The 25568-nt window shown below is 39.3% G+C and overlaps 1 protein-coding gene across 1 annotated transcript; it reads right to left on the bottom strand.

Moving 5' to 3' along the window:
* Positions 1 to 619: 619 nt before the first annotated feature.
* ptprea (protein tyrosine phosphatase receptor type Ea) lies at positions 620 to 25300 on the bottom strand. Its single transcript, XM_005736528.1, has 11 exons — positions 25077 to 25300; positions 9819 to 9896; positions 9119 to 9209; positions 8567 to 8640; positions 6424 to 6468; positions 5066 to 5202; positions 4102 to 4192; positions 2727 to 2803; positions 2549 to 2585; positions 2344 to 2441; positions 620 to 757 (listed from the first exon to the last, which is right to left on the bottom strand). Exons 2-11 carry the CDS (start codon positions 9889 to 9891, stop codon positions 620 to 622), a joined length of 861 nt encoding a protein of 286 aa, XP_005736585.1. The 5' UTR covers positions 9892 to 9896; positions 25077 to 25300.
* Between the last annotated feature and the right edge of the window lie 268 nt (positions 25301 to 25568).

Here is a 25568-nt window from a genome sequence, read left to right as displayed (position 1 = left end):
CTATGTTGTTTCAGCATATGGGTAACAGAACCATGTTACCCCTAAGAATACTTGGGAAAACTACATTAACATGACATTAAATGGTTAAGAGTAGTTATTAAGTATATCAAAGCAATATCACAAAAAGTAAGTACAAATCTTTTCCAGTTTCATTTGCTACTCCAATCTGTTAGAGATGTAAGTCTCAAAAGGGGAATTTCATTTATGTTCTGTGGTTGCATGACAAAGTGCAAGGTTTTTGTGAAAGTGTTAAGAAAACTGTACGTGAGATTTCAGTTCCCAGTACCACTTAGCAAAAGATTGGTTGTTTTATGGGATTGGTAAATCTGGATGGGTTGGATGGGTGGTGATAAATACAATATATTGCTGTGATAATGGATGGATTCTGGTTTATTATGAGTGGTGAAACTTTGTTTAATTCTAGCCAAGTGTTGCTGACAAGTGCCAAGTGCTACTATTGAGTGTTATGTATTGAGTTTAAAGACTAGACAGGAAGCTGTTAACGCTAACCAGCGTCATGGTGGCAATTGATTTTATCCATAGTTCTGGATATATTTGCTATCAGAAAAAAATAACCACAATTTATAATGTATGCATACTATGTGCAATAATAACAGAGTCAATGGTCAAAACTTACATATTGCACACAGAACTTGCGTATGGTGTAATCCACCAGGACTGTGAAGTCATCGACCGCTACCCTCACATTTCCGTAAGTCCAACAACCCTGGTCTGGCCAGTACTGGTAACATTTGTCCTGCAGAGAGATGATATCCATTAATATTAGTATTCATTTTTACTGATCTACATAGCAAAACTGATTCTCTGGCTTTTGCCATCTTAAATATAAAGCTGTGTCTTTGTAAGTGGTGCAGTGATGGAAATTAACACGATTAGCATGTTTTTGATGGCAGGAGAAAACTAAATCTCCCAGAGAAACCTGGTTCAAACCCAGGACCCTCTTTCTATAACCACGGAGACGCTGTGCTGTAATGAATAAATGATTAAAGCAACTGTCTGTGTCACATCTAAAAGAGTTTCCTTTATTAAGACAAACGGGTACCTTGCATGACTTCCGTCTGTAAGCAAGCAGTTAGTATATGAGAGCGGTGAAACCACTCCATATCTATTTTTACTTGATTATGATACTACCTTGGACGACTTTATCTCACACGTTATATGACAGCTGATTTGAACACATTAACACCCTTTTTAATACTTCCCTATTTTTATCGATCCTTTGTTAATAAAGTCACCTTTGCTCACAGTAAAAACACTTCAAGTACTGTGCTGTGAAAAAGTATTTACCCGCTTCCTGATTTTAGTGTTTTGCATATTTGCCCTACTTCAGATCAAAAAAATCTTTAATGTTAGACAACAATAATCCAAGTAAATACAAAATGCAGTTGTTAAAATAATGATTAAAACCTCATTCCATTTATTAAGGGGAAAAAACTATAAAAACGTACCTGACCACGTGTGAAAAAGTAATTGAATCAAGAAATACCTTAAATAGAACCTGTTTAATAAAATGTGGTACGCTGAGAGCATCATGCTACGATCTAAAGAAGCATATATCAGTCTGGAAAAGGTTACAAAGCCATTTCTAAGGCTTTGTGACTCCAGTGAACCATTATTCACAAGTGGAGAAAACTTGTAACAGTCATGAACCTTCCCAGAAGTGGGTGGCCTACCAAAAGTACTCCGAGTGCACATCGCAGACTCATCGAAGATGTCATAAAAATATCCCGAGCAACATTTAAAGAACTGCAGGCCTCACTTGCTTCAGTTAAGGTCAGTGTTCAAGATGAGGGAAGATATAAGAAAGACACTATCCAGTGCAAACTTTTTGTAAAGTTTGTGTACAGTTACATATTATATAAAAACATTGCAGCATTTTCTAAGTAGATCAACAGTCAAACATTTCTCACATAGAGCCAGGTAGGTTTGGATAGCTTTTTTTCCCCTTAATAAATTCAAAACTACATTTTGTATTTAATCCGGTTATTTTTGTTTAATATGGAAATTTTTTGATACAAAACATGTAAGTGCAACAATAAGAAAGTAAATAAGAAATCAGGAACAGGGAAAATACTTTTTCCCTTAACGTGTAGCAGAGAAACAGGCGTCAGACAAGATAACATCATCTGACACCACCTTTGACCACAACCAATGAAATCTATATTTACATGTGCTTAAGGGAAACTTTACTTTTCACTTCCCTTGTCCAAAATGCTGTTAGAGACGAGAGTTGGTGGAAGAAGCAAACACTGTAGTTATAGCTGTAGAGACCACATGACAACTGAAGCACTCCCGTTATGAACAACGTTTAAAATCACTTACTTCTTTTCTTTCTTTCAGATTTGTCAACATAACAACGGTTGATACTTTCTGCTCCCAAATCATCCGCCAGAAATCTGCTACGGTGTCTTCTTTTGGACCTAACAGATCCCCCCCCCCCAGAAAAAAATTAAATTAAACCACAATTTAAAACTAAAAATATATAGAGCGATAATTATGTCATGTTTCTAAATGCCCTATAGCTTACCTTGTGCACCTATGAATTTGTTCTTTTCCGTGAAACCCTATTTTAAAAAAAATCAAAAATAAATATAGGATTAATAATCTTCACTGTTTTTCACCTGAAATGGTAGAGATCAGACAAGTATTTAAATGCTCAAGAGTTCAAGCTCAAATTCACTATTTTGGCACAAAAAAGGACTCACATCAATGTAAGAGGCATTCACATAGTCTGAACAGGGATTTCCCTCCAGGTCTGTTAACACCACTCTAGAATGATCATCTGCAATGAAAAGTACCACAAATTTAGCAAAAATGCAACTTTTAAATCAGTTTACAATGTGTATCATTACTACATTATTAAAAATGATTATAAAATATATATATTGAGAAATATACTTTTGCTTTCTTGGAGATGGCTGGATGAGAAGATTAAAGCATGTCTGTGCAGTCTGAAGCTACAATCAGCAGACTGCCTGACTAATTTGGCATTAAGCCTTTAAACAAGCAGTAACTTTTTTAAGGCTCTTCTGGTTTACTGTCATTTGTTTACGCTATTTGTATATATTTACAGCAGACCCGTATTCCCTTAAACCTGGAGAAAGCTGAAAATACTGCACTCAGTGTATGTTCAAGTGATTCCCAATGTCATCATTTTGGTATTTGGTCTCTATTTAAAAAGGCCTGAAACAGTTTTCTCTCAGTGGAGTCTGTTGAAGTACAGTGACCTGAGTGTTTTTGATGGAATTGGATGTTTTGGCTCTGCAGAGACAACGCAGCTGCTTGTTGATAGCACAGAGACGTACTGTGATTACTGATCTGCAGAGCTAACACAGCAAGGACTATATGAAACGCTATGACATAAGAACCGTAGAATGTAACCACCTTTGTTCTTACAAATTTGTTTACCACTTCCCCTTGAAATTAAGTAATTATTTATATTTTATTCTATTCATCTGTGGCTCTTGGGCAAACTTAGTCTCATTATAAATTCTATAAAACCTGTATTTCACAAATCTGGCTTCCAACAATCACTAATCCGTCATTAACGTGGTCATAGCTCTGACTGTGTCAGCACAGCAGCCCCTCCAACCTGCTGTTCAAACTTTCAGTTTGCAAGGTGCAGCCAATCATAATACAGCTGGGTGGGGGGTTGGGGTTCCTTCAGGGCCAGGGTTAGGTTGGGGTTTTTTTTGAGGGTTCCAAAATAGAAACATGGCTCCGTAAAAGTATAGGAAGTATATATTTCAAGTCTTTGTGATAGGGTGACTAGAAGGTTTGTATTAAAATAAGTGGTAGCTCTTGCCTTGAAAGCAAATGAACATGTTTCCATGGAATTCAAACCATTTATTTCAGGTGAAGAACAGTTTAAAAAAACCTAAACCGTGATGCATTGTGAAAATACAGCAGAAACCGCAAGTAAAAAAGATTTGTGATGAAACCACTTCATTGCAAATGCACACACACACTCTTCTGAAGAATCTACTGTAGCAAGGGAAACAAGAGTGTTTGAGGCATGTGACACATGGGACAGGAAGCTTGTAGGTGTGACTCAGAAAACTGAACAGAAAGTATACTCACAGGGAAGGATGTTGGGGTATCTGTTCTTCTCCTTATTTTCTTCCTTGTTTGCTTCTTCGTATGTCCCTTGGGGATTACCCCCTGGCAAGGACTGCAAAATAAAATGATAGTTTTGAATATACGCGCACATAATGAAAAATGATTCGTCAGCAGCTCACGGCCAGTGCATTGTGTTCTGCTCTATGCAAGGCTTTGTTCAGCCTTAGTGTAGGCACTTCCTCTGCTGCCTGCCATAAACAGTTCTCCATTAAAAGCTGAGAACTTCAGCTTCCTCTGTCTGTACTGATAAACCATCTAAATGAAATCATACTTCAATGTGTTAACATAAAGCATGAATCATACTCTTTATTTTGATACAAATTCTAAATCATAGACACATATAGACGAAGGGGTATTTTTTCCATCTGCGTGGGTGTATGTATCAGACCAGTATCAGATCAGTTATGTGTCATGGGAGGTGCAATAAATAAAGCTCCCGTAGTTTTCCCTGAACAAAAATACACATGTAAGTCATGGTTTTGAACTCTTGCTCACATATGAACATGGAGAACATTACAGTTATGGGAAAACCCTTTCAGTCCAGTTTTGGATAGTTTGTGATAGTTTTGTTGCCACAACACAGATATGACGAAGTTTGACCATTGTAAAACATTTCACGCAGTGTTACTTAGTAACACTGCGTGAAGGTTTAAAATGTAAGTAACTAAATTTCACCGGTAAATCATGCATAGAATTAGAGGTGGGGAGGCACTTGCAGTGTGTTTAAAAAAGGAAAAAAGTGAACCAATATTTCAACAGACCTACAAATGCACATGAATGCACCATAATAGCCCTGCCTCACATGCCTGATGTAAGCCATCACTCTGATTGTTTAAACCACACAAAACTGCTTTGTGACTACCGTTAACTACCGCTAATCTAACTTCCAGGAAAAAAATAAATAAATAGAAGTGGGGCGGCTTACATTGTACTCCTCCCTGAACAGCTTGCCATCATCAGCTGAGCGGAGCCTGTATTCCTCCTCTAGGTGGTCAACTGGGATGGGCAAGTATGTCTTGGAGGCAGAAGAGGATCTGGGCAGAAGAACCACCGTCTGTTGCTCTGTGGGGAGAAGAGACAGTGGGTTTATCACCCAACCTAAGCTGATTTCTTTGTTTGGTTTTAATATTTTGCCATTAAATTATTTGTTGTGTTCAAATAAAATTTACATTAGCATCATTCAGCTTAGTATTTAAAAGTTGTCCGCTATTAATAAATCAAATTGGTGTCGCTGTGATATTTAGCTATGTTAAATGAGTAGTTGAATGTAATTCAATGCAAAACATTTGATTTGGTTTATTTAGAAAAGTGGTTCCCAACCTTTTTGTCATGTGGCAAGGGAATCATATCTCAATTACTGATTTCACTTTAGGGGGTTACTTTGCACAACCTATATAATATTATGCAATATACTAGTTTCATATGTTTTTTTCTACAGTTCACCTTATGATTACCACTCTAATTTTATCAGTAATTTTAGGCAAATCATTGGTTTAACTAATAGCTAATACTTTATTTTATCAGATCTCATTGGCTAACTATTTTGACTGTCTATTAGCTACTTTTAGACACATGCTGTAGTTACTTAAACACTTTAAATAGCTAAAGCACTTATTTGCTAGTGTTACTTCCATAATTTCAATGGTATACTAGCTCCTTTTAGCTGACATCTTGAATGTGTATCTATTAGCTGCCTTTAGCTGACTATGTTGACAGCTTAATTATTAGCCATGCATTTCAGCTACTCGCTAACGTTATTTTCAGCTGTAATTTCAACAATTTGTCTACTTCTTTGTGGTATTATGACCATTTATCCACTCCTTTTAGCTGTTTAGACTATTCTAGCCTATTAAATAGCATTACATATTCTGAAGACTGTCTGACGCTATTTAGTAAAAGACTAGACTAGTTCAGTCTACAATAGCGCACCTTGGGACTGAAGCATATCTGGTTGGGAATCACTGAATTAGTTTACTGAACTGCTTTACAATGAATCAAAAAACAAAATCATGACCAAACTGCTTTTCACCCACATGTGATGCTGGTGCGTGTTTGCTAAACGGGAAACAGAGTGCAAGTACTGGATGATCACCACACATCAGACATTAAAACCCAAAAAACCCAAAAGGAACCCCAGGGAGAACCCATTTACACCATCCCACAGGTTTGCCAGCGCACTGGCAAGGCATTCTGTTAGCGTCACAATTTGCAAAATACAGACTGGAAAAGTACTGAGAGAGGGTTAGTAAAAGGTTCCTGATACTGCCACCCTGTATACTTGACCTGGTGGTATAATGGTGTATAACGACTCAGTACTGTGTCCAAGCTCTAAAACATAACACACACATCACATCACTTGTAACACAGACATGTACAGAGGACAACACAGCACTGTGATCAAGCATTGCATTTCATTCATTGTGATAATGTAATCCTCATAGATGTACTGTGTACAAATAAAAAACTTGTATGTATATACACTCAGAGGCCACTTTGTTAGGTACACCTGTTAAACTGCTTATTAACAAATATCTAATCAGCCAATCCCATGGCTGCAACTCAGTGCATTTAGGCATGTAGAAATCCTTAAGACAATCTTCTGAAATTCAGGAAGAGCATCAGAAAGGTGATTTCTGAGATTTTGAACGTGTCATGGTTACTAGTGCCAGATGGGCTGGTCTTTTCCCTCACAACCATCTCTAGGGTTTACAGATAATGGTCCAAAATAGGAGAAATTATCCATTGAGCAGCAGTTCTCTGGAGTAAAATGTCTCATTTATTTAAGAGGTCAGTGGAGAATGGCTTGACTATTTCAAGCTTATAGAAAAGCAACAGTAACTGAACCACTTGTTACAACCAAAGTACACAGAAGATCACGTCTGAACGTACAAAATGTCGAACCTTGAAGCAGCTGGACTACAGCAGCAAAAGATCATATACAGTGTCACTCCTGCCAGCTAAGAACAGGAAACTGTTACTACAATTCACACAGTCTTACCAAATTTGGACAATGGAGGATGATGAGTCTGGACTTCAATGATATTTGGATGGTAGGGTCAAGATGGCATAAACAGCATGAACAACAAACACAAACAACAAGCATGGATCCATACTGCCATATATCAACAATTCAGGTTGGTAAAGCTGTGCGGGATCTTTTCTTGGTGCAGTTTGGGCTCCTTAGTACCAATTACCACTGTTTAAAAGCCACAGTCTGCCTGAATATTATTGCTGACCATGTTTATGCCTTTATGACCACACTGTACCCATCTTCCAATGGCTGCTTCCAGTAGGATAACATGCAATGTCACAAAGCCCAAATCATCTATAACTGGTTTCTTGAACATAACAATGAATTCACGGTACTTAAATGGCCTCCACAGTCACCTGATCCCAATTCTGTTGCAAATGTTTGGCATGTAAGAAACAGGAGATTCACATCAGCCAAAAAGTCAACAACAACTGTATGATGCCATCAGCAAGGTGCCAAAATCAAAATGCTTCTGGCACCTTGCTGAATCTAATCAATGAAGAATTAAAGCATTCTAAAAGCAACAGGAAGTCCAGCCAAAGACTAGCAGAGTATACCTAATAAAGTGACCAGTGAGTGTATAATGAATGTAGACAACAATAAGCGATAAAATTAAAAAAAAAAAAAAAAAAAGCAATACAGTGTATATTTTATAGTTTCATTATACAGACATATTACTTTAATTAATCAATCTTTCAAATCGTGTAGAATTTAGAATTAAAAAGCAATTAAGTACTACACTTCCCTATCGAGTGAAAGTTTCAGTTTCATATAAAATACTTTTGTAATATGACACCGTTTCATGTTAAAAATTATTGTGATCGGCAGCAAGATGTCAACAAGATATAACAACAAATTTGGGGTGTGCTGTGTATTTTGTTTCCCCTTAGCTCAGTGATATACTATTTCCCATTTGGATAAATACAACATGCTCTCTACATTCCTCTGTAGCGTTAGACAAAAATATACTTCCAAAAGAAGATTGAAACATGTTCAGTGAGTTCAGCGAGTTTCCTGTAAGAGCTGATAGCTCCTGTCATGTGGTACTTTACATGAAACTATTATGATGTCGCTACAAGTTGTCAAAAACTGCTCAGAGAGAAGAACTACCCTTTGTACCAATAATGTTCCAAACTAATCTTACATACGCTGTCAAAAAGCTATACAAAGTGGTAAAGATAATAGAGCGTTTTGTTTTTCACATCAACCACAGGAAGTTTAAAACAACCACAAGGCAATGGTGGGACAACCTGCATATACAGTTACAAATATAAAACCTCTTTGCAGCTCCCTATCGATGCATATCTTAATCTCTAGCCTGTTTTTCACTTCAAGTTTCTGTTTCTGTGCACCACGTTTTAACTCTACAACCTGCAATGTGTCTCACAGTGTTACCTTGTTCCTCCAGGATGCCATTTGGTATCTTCTTGTCAACTGTTGTGACTACAGCTTTCCTCTGGTTTTTTAACCTGCAAGGAAAAGAACAGAGACGTTACCGCGATGTAAAACACAAGAAAAGATGATGACATGGTAAAATCATCTACACTGTTTTCGTTTAACCAAAGTTCTTCATTGTAGTTAAATTATAACATCTGCCAAAAGATAACCTTGGAAAAAAAGCTATCCAACCTACCATCTGAAACTTGAGAAGCTATTTTTTCTCATTAGCTGATGTCAAGGAGAGACAGAGTTGTAGTCTGAATGCGGTACAGAATTTGTTATTCACTCTGTTAAGTTGCCTACTTCTACTGTCACAGTCTTTTCTGTTCGAAGCATGAGAGGGAGTCAGCCTACAGCACTTCCTGACGGGGCTCCGCCTCAATGACTAAAGGAGGAAGTGTTTGTCACCGGAGCTCTGCCCCTGAGCCTGGCTAATAGCCAGTGAGTGAAGAGCAGGGAGAGGGATAAGGTGAAGTAACTGAATCCCAGCAGGGTGGGAGTTTTTACCTGAGGAAGTACCAGGCTAGCAGTGCGATGATGAGCACCAGCAGGGACACAACCAGCACAGTGGAGATGATGTATCCGTTATCTGTGGTTTCTGTTTAAAGGAGAAGGAAAGTCAAAGCCAGGGGTCATGTAACACCACCAACAAAGAAACAGGAAGAGGGGGCAAGACTGATAATATATGTGCCTGTGTGCGCAAATGCTCTGCAGCATTCATGTGTGCATCACATGAACTCATCACATAAATACTTGATGAAGCAAAGCACCTCCAGTAAACTCTTGTGGCCACAGAGCTGATTTAATAACTGGCCTTAGCATTATTTTGTCTATAGAGATAAGCATCAGCATATTTCATCCTCCTGGAGTGTCGATCAGAAAACAACAGACTCTTAGAGTGGCGACTCAACCAAGAGTCACAGCCACACAGCCGACCATTATCTGTGTTTATAAAGATGTACAATAAGCCTTAAATTACTGTCCAGGGTTCCTGAAGTTCACTGTGATCTGGTAATAACAAGGCTGTGTAAGAAAAAAAGGCGATTATCAAGCTGATGCCTGCATTGCAGAAGATGCATTATAATTATATCTTATGTTAAAGCACCGAGTGCAGTGTGTGGGGATGGGATCTGGTCGCTGTCACAGATTGTTGAGTGCTGTGCAGTCTCACACATTAAGGTAGAAGTGACCTTGTTTGTGCTCTTACCCTCATTACTGTTGTTGTTCACTGTTGTGGAATTGTTTGCTGTTGTTGTCGTGACAAACAAAAGTAGAACCATTGTGACTGCAGAAAAACAAAATGAAGACGGATATTAAATTTAGTGCCAGACATGCCTGCAAACTCAAGATTCATGTTGATGTGGGAGTTGGATAATATCACTATTCAGAGGAAACAAAAGCCATGGTTGGTTGATATGAGGCTCATTTCTTTATTCATGACCGTTGCTTTCAGGAATGTGTTCATCGGTGCAAAGTTCGCTGGGACACAATGGAACAACACACTCATATCCTGGTCATTCATTAGTGCTGTCATAAAAACCCCAGTGTAATGCCAAACATGTCCACATGGTGGCACAATAGACCAGTTTTTTTTTTTTATTGTTCTTTGTTTTGTTTTTTTTAAATCTGGTAAAAAAAAAAAAAAACATAGTTCCTTAATAAATCCAGCAATAAAGCATGCAAAGGTAATACACAGGCCAAGGAAAAACACATCCTTTAAAGCTTTCATTTAAAGTAATTTCATATGAAAGGGGTTTCACATGATGGTTAAGGTTATGGCAGCACAATTATTACAACCATTTCGACTCATCAATGTATTTTCAGATTAGGAAAGAAGTTAGTAGTCTTAACAACTGTTTTCCTTCGGCAGTTTCCAATGCAATTCAATTCCAGGATATACCAAGAATAGGGCTTTAAAGTTAAAGAAACCTCCCACAGTCACACCCCATGTGTGCCAGCAAAAGCACTAGATGTCATATGACGTTGAGCTATAAATGAATGTCCTATCCAAGTTGAGAGTACGATCACGAGGCATGAAATCAAGCGACGCACACCAAGAGGTTTCACAAAAAACATTAGATACTCTTCCTTTTGTCACCTTCACTGCTCGCAAACACAAATGTTTGTTCAAATTCACAAATATACAAGACTTGCACACACACACAGATTTTCAGATTGTCCTTGTACAGTGACATCCAAGAGTCGCAATTGAATTATCTTTTTGCCGTTCGTAGATGGAACCTGATAATTTAATTGATTCTAATGTTTAAGCAGTCAGACTGGATTCACATCGGACTGATTTAAGCACCTCTTTTTAAAAAAAGGAAAGAAAAAAGAAAAAAAAACTACTGGTGGGATTTAAAAACCAATAAGCCTTGAGATGTTTGCACCTTTAAAAAGATTTTTTTTTTCACCAAAGCATTCCAAAAGTTGGAATTTCAGCAAAGGGCACCAACACAGAGCTTCTATCACACCATAATGAAGTGTGCGCTTTTTCTCCCCAAAGCTGCAGGTGTGCCTGAGAGAGAGAGCGTATGTGTGTGTGAGGTGGAGCTTTGCAGCTGCAGTGAAAAGAAAACCCAGGCCAAGTGCATAGTCAATGAAGACACTGTGTTGAAGCCTCCACGCTGTGCCGCAGTGTCCTGTAATGGGTCCAGGCAGGACACCAAAGGAATGCGGAGGCAGCAGAGCAGAGACACCGACCGCAGTGGGGAGAGAAGGCGCAGAAGGTCCAGGTCAATAATATTTCCTGGAGCAATTAATAAACCCTGACATGTCAAGCCCCTGCTCTGTGGGGAAGACTGATGAGAGAATTCTAATGAGAAAAGAGGAAGAGGAGGAGCCCCTCCCCACCCCCGTTTCTCCAGCTCTGTCTTTGCTCTTATCCCCCTCTTTAAGGTCTTCTCTGCAAATGTCACAGGCTCGGATGAGGGGGGAGGTTATTGAGTTGAGTTTGTACAGTGTGTGAATCCTTGGGGTAGGCTTGGTGTATCTGTGATGTGGAAATAGATTTGCAGCACCATTTGGGACTTTCCTCTACACAGGCTGCACTGAATTTTATGTATCCTGCTTCTGTCTGTTTGTGTATACGATGGCTCAGCAGGGACACCCAGCGGAGTGCTCACAGCCAGGCCTACGGCTGTGTCTTGTGGTTAAGTGTTGCTGCTTCTTCTAAGCTTCTCCCAGTTCATGGCTCCCGTATCATCTCCAGAGATGTCACCCTGTCGTGTTTTTGCCTCCAACCCCCTGTGTGACTCAACTACTCCTTTGGGACTACATGCTGTTCAGCTCCTGCTTTCCAGCTTTTCCCGTCTTGTCGGTGCAGTGGTCTCCTGTCTGACCTCATTAGCATCTTTGAGGAGATCACCAACTTCCTTTCCTCTCTTTTTGTGAGGACATTTCTCACACTATTATACTATTAATAACACTACTGACTATTACTCTGGATAGCTAACTCAGCAAAAAACAGCTGTCTTTTAGTTAGGGTCAGATCCTAGTCAAACAGTTATAATCACATTTTGTGTGCTCTCATCTGTGTATTGTCCTTTGTGCATTTACCACTCAGCAGCTAGCCACCAACCGTTAGCCATAAAGAAAATAGGTCATGGGAGATGGAAGCTTCGGGGAGGGGGGGCATCTTTATTTTATTATAGGAGACATGTCCAACTAGCTTTGGGGAAGGGGATTGTCTTGGCCAGCTAGACAGCTACTCATTTCAGTGGCATGCATGACCCAGGTTACCGAAGCATAGAGTTACCTCTGTGGCATATTTGCTTATCCTGGGCTACAGAATGGAAGGCATCAGCTATAGAAAAGGAACAACTTGTGTAGATGGGATGTGATAAAAGTAGAGGATGAGATTTCTAATATAAATCAATGCAATATTAGTTAAGCACCATCTGTGTATGTGCTGGAATACTGGAAAAAGAAATGCTTACTATATATTATGTATATATATCTATGTATAATAATATTATAAAAATAAATCACATTTTATGCTTACTCTAGTATATTCCATTTATCCTATGACTAATCTGCGCTGCTTTACCACACACATCTTTAAAAAAAAAAGAATGCTACATATAGTGGACTGGGCTAGTGGACACTGACAGGAAAGATAATGTCATTGCTCATATTCTTTGACAGGGTGCAAAGGCTGATTTCTGGCTCTAACTCATGTATCTTTCTGTGGTTTTGTGCAACTACAGGAAATTGTTTAATATGAGGCACACTACATGAGAGTAAGTTAAAGAGAACATGGAACATGTAATTTACAGAGAAGTTACAGCAGGAAAAATCAGTATCACATCAAATTTTTAAGCTCGCACTACTTTCTTGATTTTTCTAATAATTTGTTTTTTTTGTTGCTGTTTTTTTTTTTTTTTAAATCTATTAAGAAGTTTACGGTCACTGTCAAAACCTAACCTTATTTCCTTAGCATGCCTACATACGGTATTAGTGGGCACAATCCTTATTTCAGGAATTAAGTGCATTTAAGGCCAATCTGAGACAGCAAAGTCCTTTAGGGAAAAATGTATTTTTTGCGTTTTCTCTACCACAACTGAGCAGGGAAACACTAAACAAGATTTTGTGTTAACAGAACTATAAATTTACCAACTTGATTTTGGGAAAACTTAAATACAAAAGACCCAAATTTGACATTTCTCGTAAAAATCCTGTTAGGAAGGAATTACTTCACAGCTGAGTTGGTTCAGGCATCTGCTTTGAAGGCTTTCTAGCAACATTTCTTTAGAGATTTTTCAGGAAACTCTTTAGAGGGATTACATATCTAATTTGGTCTTAGAATGCCTTGGGATCTCAGGAGGAAATGACAACCATTGCTATGACACAATATGTCTGAATAACCTCGCCTACAGCACTTTGGTCAACCTGTGTAGTTAAATGTGCTTATAAATAGATTTACTTGACCTGACTGTTTCCTGTATATGTTCATTGCCATATAAGAAATCATTTTATCATAATACCATAAAACTGATTCACCTAAAAGTCACCACTATGGAAACTGTTAGCAGAGACCTTTGGCACGTGGTGTGCACTGTGTGAGTCACAACTGATTTGACTGATTATACCCTGCTTCCTCTGAAAACCAGCGTACTTCATAACATATGCACACATGCCCAGATATCAGTAAGACAAATCACACAAATATAAAGATCTTCATTCTAACTCTAAAAATGAAAAGGAGGCCCCCTGGTTACATGAGTGGTAAAAAATATTGTTGTGAGGCAACAAGATCAATGACTCCTGGCTATGAGCTAACAAGGCGTGGGAACGTGATAGCTGGATTGTGTTCACATCTTAATAATGCGTGGCTACAAGATACAGATTCTGTTGTTTACAGACCACAGCTGGAGAGCTCTGTAGAGATAATATCGCGTGAAGCAAAAACATCTTGTGGCGACACGGCAATATTTTCCCTATTCATGTCACCAGGGAGGCTTTGTAAAAAGGCGATGTGGGAATTCTGAGTCATGGTGAATCTATTCCCAAATCAGTAGTCTGATAAATGTTTTTCCCTGACACAGTTGTGTTTTGGAGGATGAGCTATTGCTCTCTGTGGAATTGTGTTTTCCTTGTGGTGTGCTCCATGTTCTGCCATTCTTTCAGTCTAGGTTAAAAAAAAAACACCACAGAAGTGACATAATGATACCCCTGGTCTTCCATTGTCTCACTAATTAGCCCTAGGATCTTAACTGTCAGAAAGACAAGCTTGTTACAATTAGAAGATAAGACAGAGAAATTGGCTGTCCTTGCATTTGACAGAAACGGTGTTCTCGGGACTGTCAGTTCTACTGAACGTGACTTCTCTGGGCACAGAGTCTCTCTGTCCATTCAGATACATCAGCTTGGGAATTCAGAGAATGGGTTGTGGGTGTAGGGGTGATGTGACAGGCTGAAGAGGCGGGAGGTACACTGTGTCCTTCGAGCAAAATAATGCCAGACTGTTTACCCTTTAGGACACAAGTTTTTTTATAGCCAAAACCTGCAGGGCAGATTATTAAAAGGGGAAAAAAGTTATCTCAGGCCTTCTTTTCATTGCTTCCTGCACAGTCCTGCTAAACTTAAACATTATCAACTTATTTACTCAGAAATGCCCTATTTAAGACTACATTTTGGGAGAAAATTAAACAATCAATACCAATCTCATGTCTGTAATTTAACCTTCTATCACAAAGGTTAGCTTAGCTAAAGACACTGTGCACACCACAGTCGTGCAGGTGCTAGTGTCGAGCCAGCCTGTACTTCAAGAGATTTGATAACCAAACACCACACAGTAGATCAAACTTTGTATCCAGCAATTTTACCAGATTTTTGACACAAAATACATGAAACGTCTTCAAGCTTGAATACAGTTATTAGACATAGTGCAGCTCGGACTAAATGTAAGTAAGCATGTAGATAAAAAATTAAAAAATCTACATCCACCAGTTGAGTCCAACTAACACAATTTTCAACATCCATGTGGACATTTGACTGCCCGATGGTGTTTTCTTCTGACCAAGTGCACTTGTACACTGAGATTTTATTTTACAATGCAAAGTAAGAAAGCCCTTCAGGTATTGTTACAGGAATGTCGCCTTGTCCCTGGTGTCCACAGCTGCTTTTGTACGTGTCTGCATCAGTGTACAATACCCACTTAAAGCCAACACTCTGCTATCTGTGACTTCACACTTAAAAGAAATCTTCTCAAACTTCCTACTAGAATATTAACCTGTGTCACAAAATATCAAAATATTCACTGATATTTATACTGAATGTACTCATTTACACAATAAATACGACCATAAATATAAGTAGGTGATACTTTCTTATAATAAATTCTGGAATTTAGAAATCAGTAGAGCTCTGTGCTGGATGATAATAAAATAAGTAAATTATATGCATATCTGCAGAATAATGCGCTTTGGGTTTTTGCTCTGTGCATGTGTTATTGTGGTAAAAAAAAAACATCACTAATACAGACGCGGTTAGCAGGTGGCAGTGCCAACACACTTAAATTGTGGTTGTTACAAGAATAAAAGTGATCAGGTGACTTTGTGCATTTTTTTTTTTTCGGCTGCTCTTTTGCGGTAGTACCACAACAGAACTCAACAAACACTATTCATCCAGAAAGCTGCAAGACCTGTCCTGTGTGACATGCTGTGGTTGGTTCTGTATCTGTGTAAAGTTTTTACTGTAATATTTTGCCATCGGGGCAGAAAGGTGCAGAAAAAAGGAATAGGTGTGAAAATAAACGGTGATGTTGCGAGTTGTATGATTATGGTTCGCGGTGTTTGTGGACTGAAACCTAGAATAGTTCAGCTGCTCTATCGATTTTAATCATTTCCTAAAATGTTTATTCTGTAGTGACATCCCAGCTTTTGGTGAAATGCAATAAAATGTTATGGTGTTTGGGTACCTAACTTATAGAACGTCATAAAGCCCCTAAATGTGCAGAATGCAAGTGTTAAATCAACCAGTTTTGACCAGAAAACACGGTCAACAAGTTGACACTTTCTATTTGAGTAAGTCGGCCTGTGACACGTCTCGCTGTCTCTGTGGTCTCAGTCACTGGGGAGCTGCAGTGTATAAACCTGAGCTGGGTTAGCTATTTAAAGGACAGTGCACTACATTCACAGCATTGACAGAGGAAATGGTGCTGGAGTGTCCATCTGTGCACACAGATGTGCAGAGGTTTCTCGCGCAATGTAACCTAGTTACACAAGGTTTTCAATGGTTTTTTTTAAACTTCTGCTTTTCTTTGATTTCAAGACAACATACAAGGTTTTAAACTCTGACTGCTTCACGATTTACTCCATGCAAATGTTTAAAATGAAACTGCAGGAGCCCGGTCTTCTCCATTTTTGACCCATTAGAATCCGGTATAAGATTTCAGTTATTATACCACCAGTTTGTTCCAATATGTATAAAGGTGTTGTTCAAATTGTGTTTCCATGGCAACCTGATCAGCAATGCTGCCACCAGCGTGGCACCTGTTGGATGTTGCACATGTACGCTTCATTTTTTTTTTAAAGAAAAGAAAACCCTGCACAGAGGCACTAAATGAAAAACTGAAAAGCTGATGTCAATCCAGCCTTTTGTTTCATAAAGAAAAGTGCCTTTTAGTAAAAAGTGTAAGAGAGAGTTTTAACATTTAACATGCCCAGACACAATTCATGACCCCTGGTTATGGGCACTTTTATTTCTGTTTCATATTTATTTAACGTTAAAGTCTAGACACTGATTTACATATTTGCCTGCAAGTCTTACTAAAATACACAAAATCTCTGTCAGTTTTCTCAAGACTCCAATATGATCAGGAGTTAAGCAACCAAATCTGGCACAAAGGTACATCTTAGGCACTTGAAGGTTCTTATCCATAGCAGATATTATAACATCATGTTGCCTAGCAACCACCTACTACTGTGTCATGTTATAAAAACACTGCATTGTCATTTATCATATCGCATTTTCATTTCATGGCAATAAAATCTCATTTACACCCACAAAACTTGAATATTATGATATCTGATATATTAGTATGCCGCCACATTGCCTGGCAACCACATAACAATGGTTGAAAATTGCTAAAATGATGTTTATGTGGTAGAAGAGGGCAGGATCATTCAGTAGTAAATGAAAATATTCTGATTCTAACTAGAATCACCTTTCATGTGTGCTAAAATGCAAATTAATAGCATTTTAATGAGGTCAGGTATCAGTCAGTAGAGGTCTAATGAAGGCTAATGAAAATTAGAAAACTGGGGGAAAAGTTTCATTTACTGGGTGTAAATTTAATTTCTGTTCTATACAGAACTTATGATAAACCATACGTTTATCTGATTCCTTGATCAGCTACAGATTCTAAGTCAATTAAAAGTTGAACATGTATCAAAACTGAAGTATAACAGCATGAAAAAGGGAAAATGGTAAAGCCATTCACCACACTACTGGTCCTTAAAGTATGACAGTCTAAAGTTGCAAGTGTTGCAGCACATCTAAAATCCAGAAAATCCACAAGGGACCCACCCAATCTTACATCTTCACTCCATCCGAGATAGAGTTCCTTGCAAGATTACCAGCTTTAATTTACTTTTTATATAAATGAATAAATTACCTTGAATATGTAACTATACATACTTGATCAATTTCAAACTGAATTTCTATTGTTACTGTGGCCCACAAGGGGGCCCCGAGTCACACTTTTGGAATCACTGGTCTAAATTACACCAGCTAGGTTCAATGCAACCAGAGACAAGTAAAGATAAAGCCATTTATATTAATGTTATTAGTTTAGGAGTAACAAGCAGTGCAGAGTAACAAAATGCACTTCAAAGAGTCTCTAGTCAATCAAGGACATGGAATGATTTCTGGTTTATATTAGCACAGTGTGCTAAAGGTATCAAGATAAGATAAGTCCAGCTTGGTTGCTCACTATCACTGTATATAAAAGATGAGTGTAGCCATCATGACATTGCCCAAGTCCTCTTTTAAGCTTCAGCCGACTGGCGTCATCTTGTATTTGTGAACACATGTCACAAGAAACAGGTGACTCAAACTGAAAAAGCAAGGCATACTGCAGGCTCATACAGGAACAACTGTCAATCACATGGTAGGCTCACCCTTAAACATAACCTTCTTTACTGTAAATGTGACCATAATTTACAAAATCAACACAATTTTGTATTAAATGTTAATCCTAACTATGAACTGTGACCATAAATCCATCAAGGAGGTGTTTCCTGAGGTAATTTTATCAGACTTCAGTCCAATGTGCCTTCTCTTTGCAACCCCTGGCTGACCATTAGAAAGAATGCACGTTTGAGACACTGGCTATAATTACAAACCATTCAGCACTGAATGCATTAAGCGTCCATCAAGTTTAAGAGATTATAAGATGCAGTTCAGTACTTTGACACACTCTGCGGTATCTCACACTATCTATAGCACCATTTTACAGTAACAACTCTAGCTCTGCAGCACTGCTCTCTTTGCAGAGTGGGTTTCTCCCCTCTTGTGTTCCTAGCATTGTCATTAATCAGTTTGTGCCTCCTTTCCCAAGGCGCTCAGATGCCGTGGTAGCGGTAATGACCTTGGGGACCCGCTGGCTCCACTCCGCAGTGTCAGCCTTCTACCTCTATGTGAACAAATGTATCATCTCCTACAGAGATCCAAGCTGTGTGAAAAAGCTTGCACTTGTTTATCCTGTTACGTATAAATGCATAAGGCATTGTGTACTTAGCAAAATAGCAAAGAGAAAACCCTGTTACCCATTGCCAGGGGAAGAGAGTTATAGCTGGTTGCCAGGTTGATCCTGGCCAAAATATCCTGCTGACTGAGACGTGGCCGTTTCTATGCCTGACCCTAAAGCAATGCCATTAGAGTGCCCTACCTAAAAATAAGAGCTTTTATCTGCTACATATTAGTTAAAAATAACACAGAGTGAGATCAGAAGCGATTATTGATAATCCTCTTAAAAACATTCTGGTCATAACATATCAGAGTATCTCAAATTTAGCATAGGACTTGATGTCTCCAGTGTTTATAGCATTTAGAAGCTGCCGTCACACTCTGGTGAGGCCTTGAAACCAAGAGCATAATTGGTAGTAAATATTTACTCCAGTCTGGTGTCTGCAGCATACGCCACATCTGAGCGTACACTTTTTGAGTCTCATTTAGTCTGCGTGTTCACACAGCCGTACGTGTCACACACATGCACACAGTCACAGTTAATATTTTCCAAAGAGCCAGTGGGTTTTTAATCATTTCAGATCCACAGATTTGCACGCCTGCACAGATACTCTCCATGCATAAGTTTCTACACCAAATCTGTTAACAATTGGCAGGCAAGGCGACACTGCCTGCCATGGAATACAAACACATGGAGCTACAATAAGGATACATGGGAAACACATGTGCCCGTTTGAGAACCGCCGCGTCAGAAATAATTTTGCTAGTGGTCGATCATCAACAACATGTGTGTCTATGCGTTTGTCTGAGCAGGTGAAAAAGGCGCCCTGTGAGACTCTCATCATGTCCTCCCAGCCCCTTATATCTTCCAACCTGACAGAGTTGAACACCGCAGCATCCATCTTTCTCCCATCCTGACACCTCTGGGATGTACCTCCTCCCCTCTTTCAATTATTCGGAGGCAGGGCAATTATGGCCTCGAATCAGAGCCACCTATAGTCTGAGTAATGCATGGCAGCTGGGCTGCAAGTGACAAAACAGGCTTGTGACACTTCTCATTGCACAGCAACTTGGTGATTATCCCCTCTCTGCTATGAACAGGCAAAAGACATGCAGAAGGAAAGAGAGACAAGAAGATAGGTAGCAGCTAGTCAGTAATATGACATATAGCAATCTTTTTGTTAACCTGTAGGGCCATTAAAAGCACAAAGTGTAACATATAGTGGTCAAATAAGGACCTAAATTACTGTATATGAGGCAACCATTTGTTGGGTTCTTTGTATTTGAGTGTATGCTCGGCCTACATTACTTGAAAATACATGACTTCCAAGATAATTATGGTATTTATCAATCTGCATCCATCATGAGAGTCAAGAGGTGATTAAGCGGGGAGAAAGCAGCTCCAGACTCCATTCAGAGGCTCTACATGACGATATATTTAGAGCTCATGCTATATTATGTTTGCTTTTAATAGAAATTGTCTTATACTGAGATACTGTTTAGCAGTGGAAAGCTATTGCTGTCATACAAAGCTTCTGCATGTCCACGCAATAATAATTCAGTTAGATTCTCTTTTATGGGTCTAGCTGTTCTGATGCATTTAATAGAAAGAAATCAATTGAGAAACTTCAGCCTTTCTGAGTCTAAGCCTCAGCAGTTGCCTTTATTCAGCAAACATCTCAGCAAAAGCTATAAAGAAAATGATGACTACCGGTCACATTATGGAAAGTTAACCTCCTTAACTGACTGTAAATTTGTTTTGGGTGGTTTTATGGTCAATAAAAGTGATTAGACAGGTGAAGCTGTAGTTACATGTGGAAAAACAACAGCTGAGTCAGATGCCATCTGGGAATCAGGTTTTAAAGAGTAATTCGGCCAAACAGATTCCCTCCTCTGACAATGTATGCCTCATCCCTATGTCATGTTATCCAAGCGTAGAAATAACAGGCAATTGAAAAATCCTGTGGGAAAGAGCAAACCCACTTCATTCAGATGAACTCAAATAAAGTGCAGTGTTAGTGCCTGTAATGATGAGTCCACAAAGCTTTTCTTCTGGTATGGGAGTTATTTAACATTCGCACGGACACAAAGACTTGGATTAAAAACAGACCTAGCTCTCAGAGGAAGAATGCCCTCCAGAGAAGGGGGTGTTCTTGCACAGAACCCCATTTTTTCAGACACAGACAGAAAGATAACCACACTCCTTTGGGATCTTCACAGGGCAGACAAGATCTATCCCCCAAAATATCCTTTCATTACCACAAGAAGGATGGGGAGGAGGGAGTGAGGGCAGCAGTGGAGAAACAAGTGATAAGCACTGCTGCGGGAGAACAAAAAGCCACTTGATTCTGAGCGAGGAAAAGAGAGGAGGGACCAGAAGGGATAAGTGAAAGGCTCACGCTGAGAGGATGAGGAGCCTGCCTCTGCTGCTCTGCAGAGATTGAGCAGACGTGTCTGCTCGGTGCAGACGCAGACCTTAAAATCCTTCTCTTTAGAACAATCCTTTCAATAAGAGACACCATGACTGTCTTTCGGTTTCTATCATGTCTCTTGACTGTCTGCAGGAAGAGCTAAATTTTACTCTTGCACAGTTCCAGTTGCCATAGCAAAATTGCTCCTCAATGAGAGGTGTTATTCATCTTCAGGAATAACAGTCACTTGAACTTCTTTGTCACACACCTGGTGACAAACATATAGAAAAACAAAACACGCCAGTCTTTTGTGGCATAATCCTGAATTTAGAAAGTCAGAATGTGCACTGACTGCTTTCTTCTTCTTAAAAAGAAGAAAGCAACACTCTTCCTTTTAATAGAAAGTGAAAGAGGAAGCGTACTAATTATGTTACCCAAACTTGAACCTAACAAATTTTCACAATCCTCTTTCACGGGATCACTGCCTCTGCTGAGCATATTATGAGCACCACTTTGTTGATTAAGATTGTGTAACCTTTTTGTTTGGCCTGAATCCTATAGAAATATGAGTCATTCACTGAGGCCTTGGGCACCATAGTGAGCCTCATTGTCCTTGCTCCTAAGCAGGCTTGTTGCACAAGTGAGCAAACACACATACACACACACACGAGCCTAAGTCGAAAGCCTCTTGGAGAGTTCGCTCCCGTTTGGAAAAAGGAAGTGCAACATCCAGTCTCCGTATTGCTGACAAAAGCTTGTTGAGACCAGGCCAGTATGGTAGCTATCCTGTTGCTAATAACTCTTGACAGAGGTATTACAGTGCATCAGAAACCATAGAGGTGGCCATGACATACTGGGTATCACTAAATCTTGGCAACAGACAAACACTTTTGATCAGCAGGTCACAAACGTAACAAATAGGTGAGATCTCGGCTTTGCTAATGCCTACACCCATGAAATGGGTCGGACAGCTGTGGAGCATTACTGATAGAAGTTTACACACTGTTTGGGAATAATTTCCATATCTGCCTTTTTTCAACTCTGAACAAAAGCAATGCTCTGAACCAGGTGAAAACAAAAGTCTATGCACAATTATTCTATGACCATGGCCTGTTTTTCAATCGTGAAAAGACATTTGAAAGCTGAAAAGCTATAAGAGACTGTAGCAATGTGTAGCTAGGGGGGGAAAATGCTTTGATAAAAGTTGAAAGGGCATTACAACCTTCCAAGAAGAAAAAAAACGTCCTTGCCGTTATGGAAGCAGTTCAAAAGTTCCTATAAAATGCAATTTTCCTCCTTCAAATCAACTCTGGAAGGTTCAGATTCCCAGCACCTGACACGTACAATCTGGGTCACACTACGATGTAGCTTGCTATCGCCAGTGTGTGAATGTGTGTGTGAATGGGTGGATGACTGAATGTAGTGTAAAGCGCTTTGGGGTCCTATGGACTAGAAAAGCGCTATACAAATGCAGGCCATTTACCATTTACCATTTACTAATAAAAGCTACTGTTTTCGCACATAATTCGTTGTGTATGTAGGGCTACATGTGTGTGCATGTCGGTGCTTATGTGTGTGTTTCTGCAGTGTAAGCACATGCTGTCCTCCATCTGCTGTTTGATAGAGACTGTTTCCTTTCCTGTGCAGCCAGCCAACCAGCCGGCCTTCCTGTACTGCTCTGCTCCAGAGAGGAAACGGGAGCAAGAGAGACACACACTCTTTGCAAACTCGCTGGATAAGATACGTGCACATGCATTTGCAGCTGGAAGCACAATGATGATTTAACCACGCATTGTACCACAAAAACGCATGTAGATAGTCTCTCGATTCTCTCTCTCTCTCTCTCTCCTTCCTCCCATCTCAGGCTTGTCTTCCTTTCTGCCCTTGACTGTATTGTTCTCCTTTTCCTTATTTGAATCACCATTACTCACTACGATATTTCAACTGCACAAAAACAAAGCAGAGTGCCAAATAAAAGAAAAGTCAAAAGCATGGATTTTGTGGCGCTTTTGCAGCTGTAAAATCTGCAGTAAGTTACAGGATCTCCTCTCACTTAAACAACTGAAAATAAAGAGCTCTGCTACTGCAAAGAGGTACAAACAGTTAACTTTACCTGACATATTTTACCTCACCAGATAACAGGATATTGATCCTTTTTCTTTTTTTTTTTACTTATCACCAAAAGTTTCTTGTAACTGCTTCACTCATACTGAGCAAAGATTTAAAGCGGTGACCTTTGATTTAAGTGTCTAAAAGGTTTGTTTTTACACTTTCGTGGTGGTTCCCCCCATGGTTTACCTTTGTGTGCATTGTGTCTTTGTTTTACAGTAAATAAGTTCTATATTAATTTAATTTGTGGTTATGAGTGCATGACTATTTGTCTGCACTGCTGTGTGCATGTTGTACACACATGAACTAGATGGGCAAGTAATGAAACACATGTGTGGTTAACCAGCCGGTTACCAGTCAGTCTGATTCGAATCCCTGGCCTGTCGATTGGTTCACGTGCACCAGGTTTGCTAAAAACTTTAAAACTTTTAGCATCTTTATATCTTATATTTTTATACTCGTGTCCATTAACATGTGCTGTCTCTATTACATATGGTTTAGCTCACTGGGTTGAGCAGGTGACTCATATATAAAGGTAATGCAGAAGGCCCCGTTGTGGTCATAACACATAAGTGGTAAAAGCAAATAAAGCCCTAAAAATATATTTTACTCAGTTTATAGAAATCTAAAAGCTTAGCTTTTTGACTTCGTAAAAGAGTTTTCCCACTCATCCTCTGTGGTTTTTTTGCCTCGTTAAAGGCTCTGTTGTTTGGTCTGTTTTCTTTACCCTGTTTTATGCATCTCACCACCCCTCAGCTTTCAAGCTTTGTGCACAATACAATATCAACTGTGAGCCGCAGGACTTAATTGTCATCTGTATCAAAGGTGGACAAGACCCATTCCTTTTTGTCTGGATTCACTTCCATGCCTGTCTTCATTAGTTCTCCTCTCATGCCTTAAGCAGTGAGTCTTCAGTGTTAGCACTGCCGACTTTAATGTCACAACATGATTCTGCAAGCAAAAAATATGAGGTTCATAATACTTTTTAAAGGGCAAGACAATCAAATCTAACCAGAACAAGGTGCTAATCAGGTTTCTCTTATTATTATTACAAAAAAGTGACTTTGATTCGTTCCAGACTCCTGGTTGCATGCAGAGCTTTTCTTGCTAAGAGATTCTTTTTTCCCCAAAGACATGCTTGTTAGGTTAATTGGTGATTCTAAATTGGCTGTAGGTGTGATTGGCTCTCTGCATCTCTCTCTGTGAGCTCTGTGATACACTGGTCATCTGTCGAGGCTATACCCTGCCTCTCACCACATAACAGCTGGAACAGGCTCCAGCCCCTCCTGACGTTCACTCATTGCTTTTAACTTTAGGTGAAACGATTGCACTTATGTGCTTAGTCTACTCCCTAAAGTCCATTTTCAGGCAGAAAAAAAAAACCTGGCAAATTCATACTGAAAATACAAACGAAAGCATTTTATACTCTTTATATTCATACCCTTTTAATTTGCACTAAGCTGACCAGGCTTTAACAGCAATGCACCATGGTGCCACTTCCTGTTTGCACTGTTTACTAGCTGACGCAGACAAAAGCTGGAGCCATGAATATCCAGATTGAGGAAGTCACGGAATGGCCAAGATGCAGTGCAGTAAAAGGTCTATTAATATACAAAGAAAATGAAAAGCCCTGTACCAAGCAAAAGATGTGAAACACTAATCTCAACAGTGAAAAGATTTTTTTTAAACATAAGTCAGCAGCTGCTATACAGTACAAATGGTCAGATTGCAAAGGTCACAATGTGCTGAATTACCTGGATGAGTTTTAATTCAGTGTAAGCCTTTCCTCGTATCCATAATAGCAGGTCACATGGTTCTGATCGATTCGAGTGGTCACATTGTTGTAGTTATCTCCAGGGAGTAGTTAGACAGAAGAAGGCATGTTGGAGTGACGTGAATCCCTGGATCACTTGTGGGTCTCAGCTTTTCACTTCCAGGAGTTTATCAAGCAGGAGTCAGCCAAAATGTTTGAGGAGCAGCACTGTAAGCCTTAAAGGGATTCTCACCACCTTTATTTTAGGAGAGAGGGAGAAGGACACAGAATACATTAAACAACTGACAACAAAGAGAAACATGAGGACGAGAAGCTAGAGGGGTGATGTAGTTCCTGTCTTAAGCAGAAATGGTATGTGGCAAGCAGGAGAGCACAAATTTCAGAGGATAGCCTCCTCAAAGTAATGAGTAATGGTACTGTATATAGACAGTAACACCTTGCCTTTCATCCATAATGATGCTATTTAGCTTTG

Source organism: Pundamilia nyererei, unplaced genomic scaffold (genome assembly GCF_000239375.1).
Source record: "Pundamilia nyererei isolate P.nyererei 1_Seehausen unplaced genomic scaffold, PunNye1.0 scaffold00069, whole genome shotgun sequence".
In the NCBI taxonomy this organism is placed as follows: Eukaryota; Metazoa; Chordata; class Actinopteri; order Cichliformes; family Cichlidae; genus Pundamilia; species Pundamilia nyererei.
Note: the sequence above shows the minus strand (reverse complement) of the source record. Positions and strands in the feature narration are given on the sequence as shown.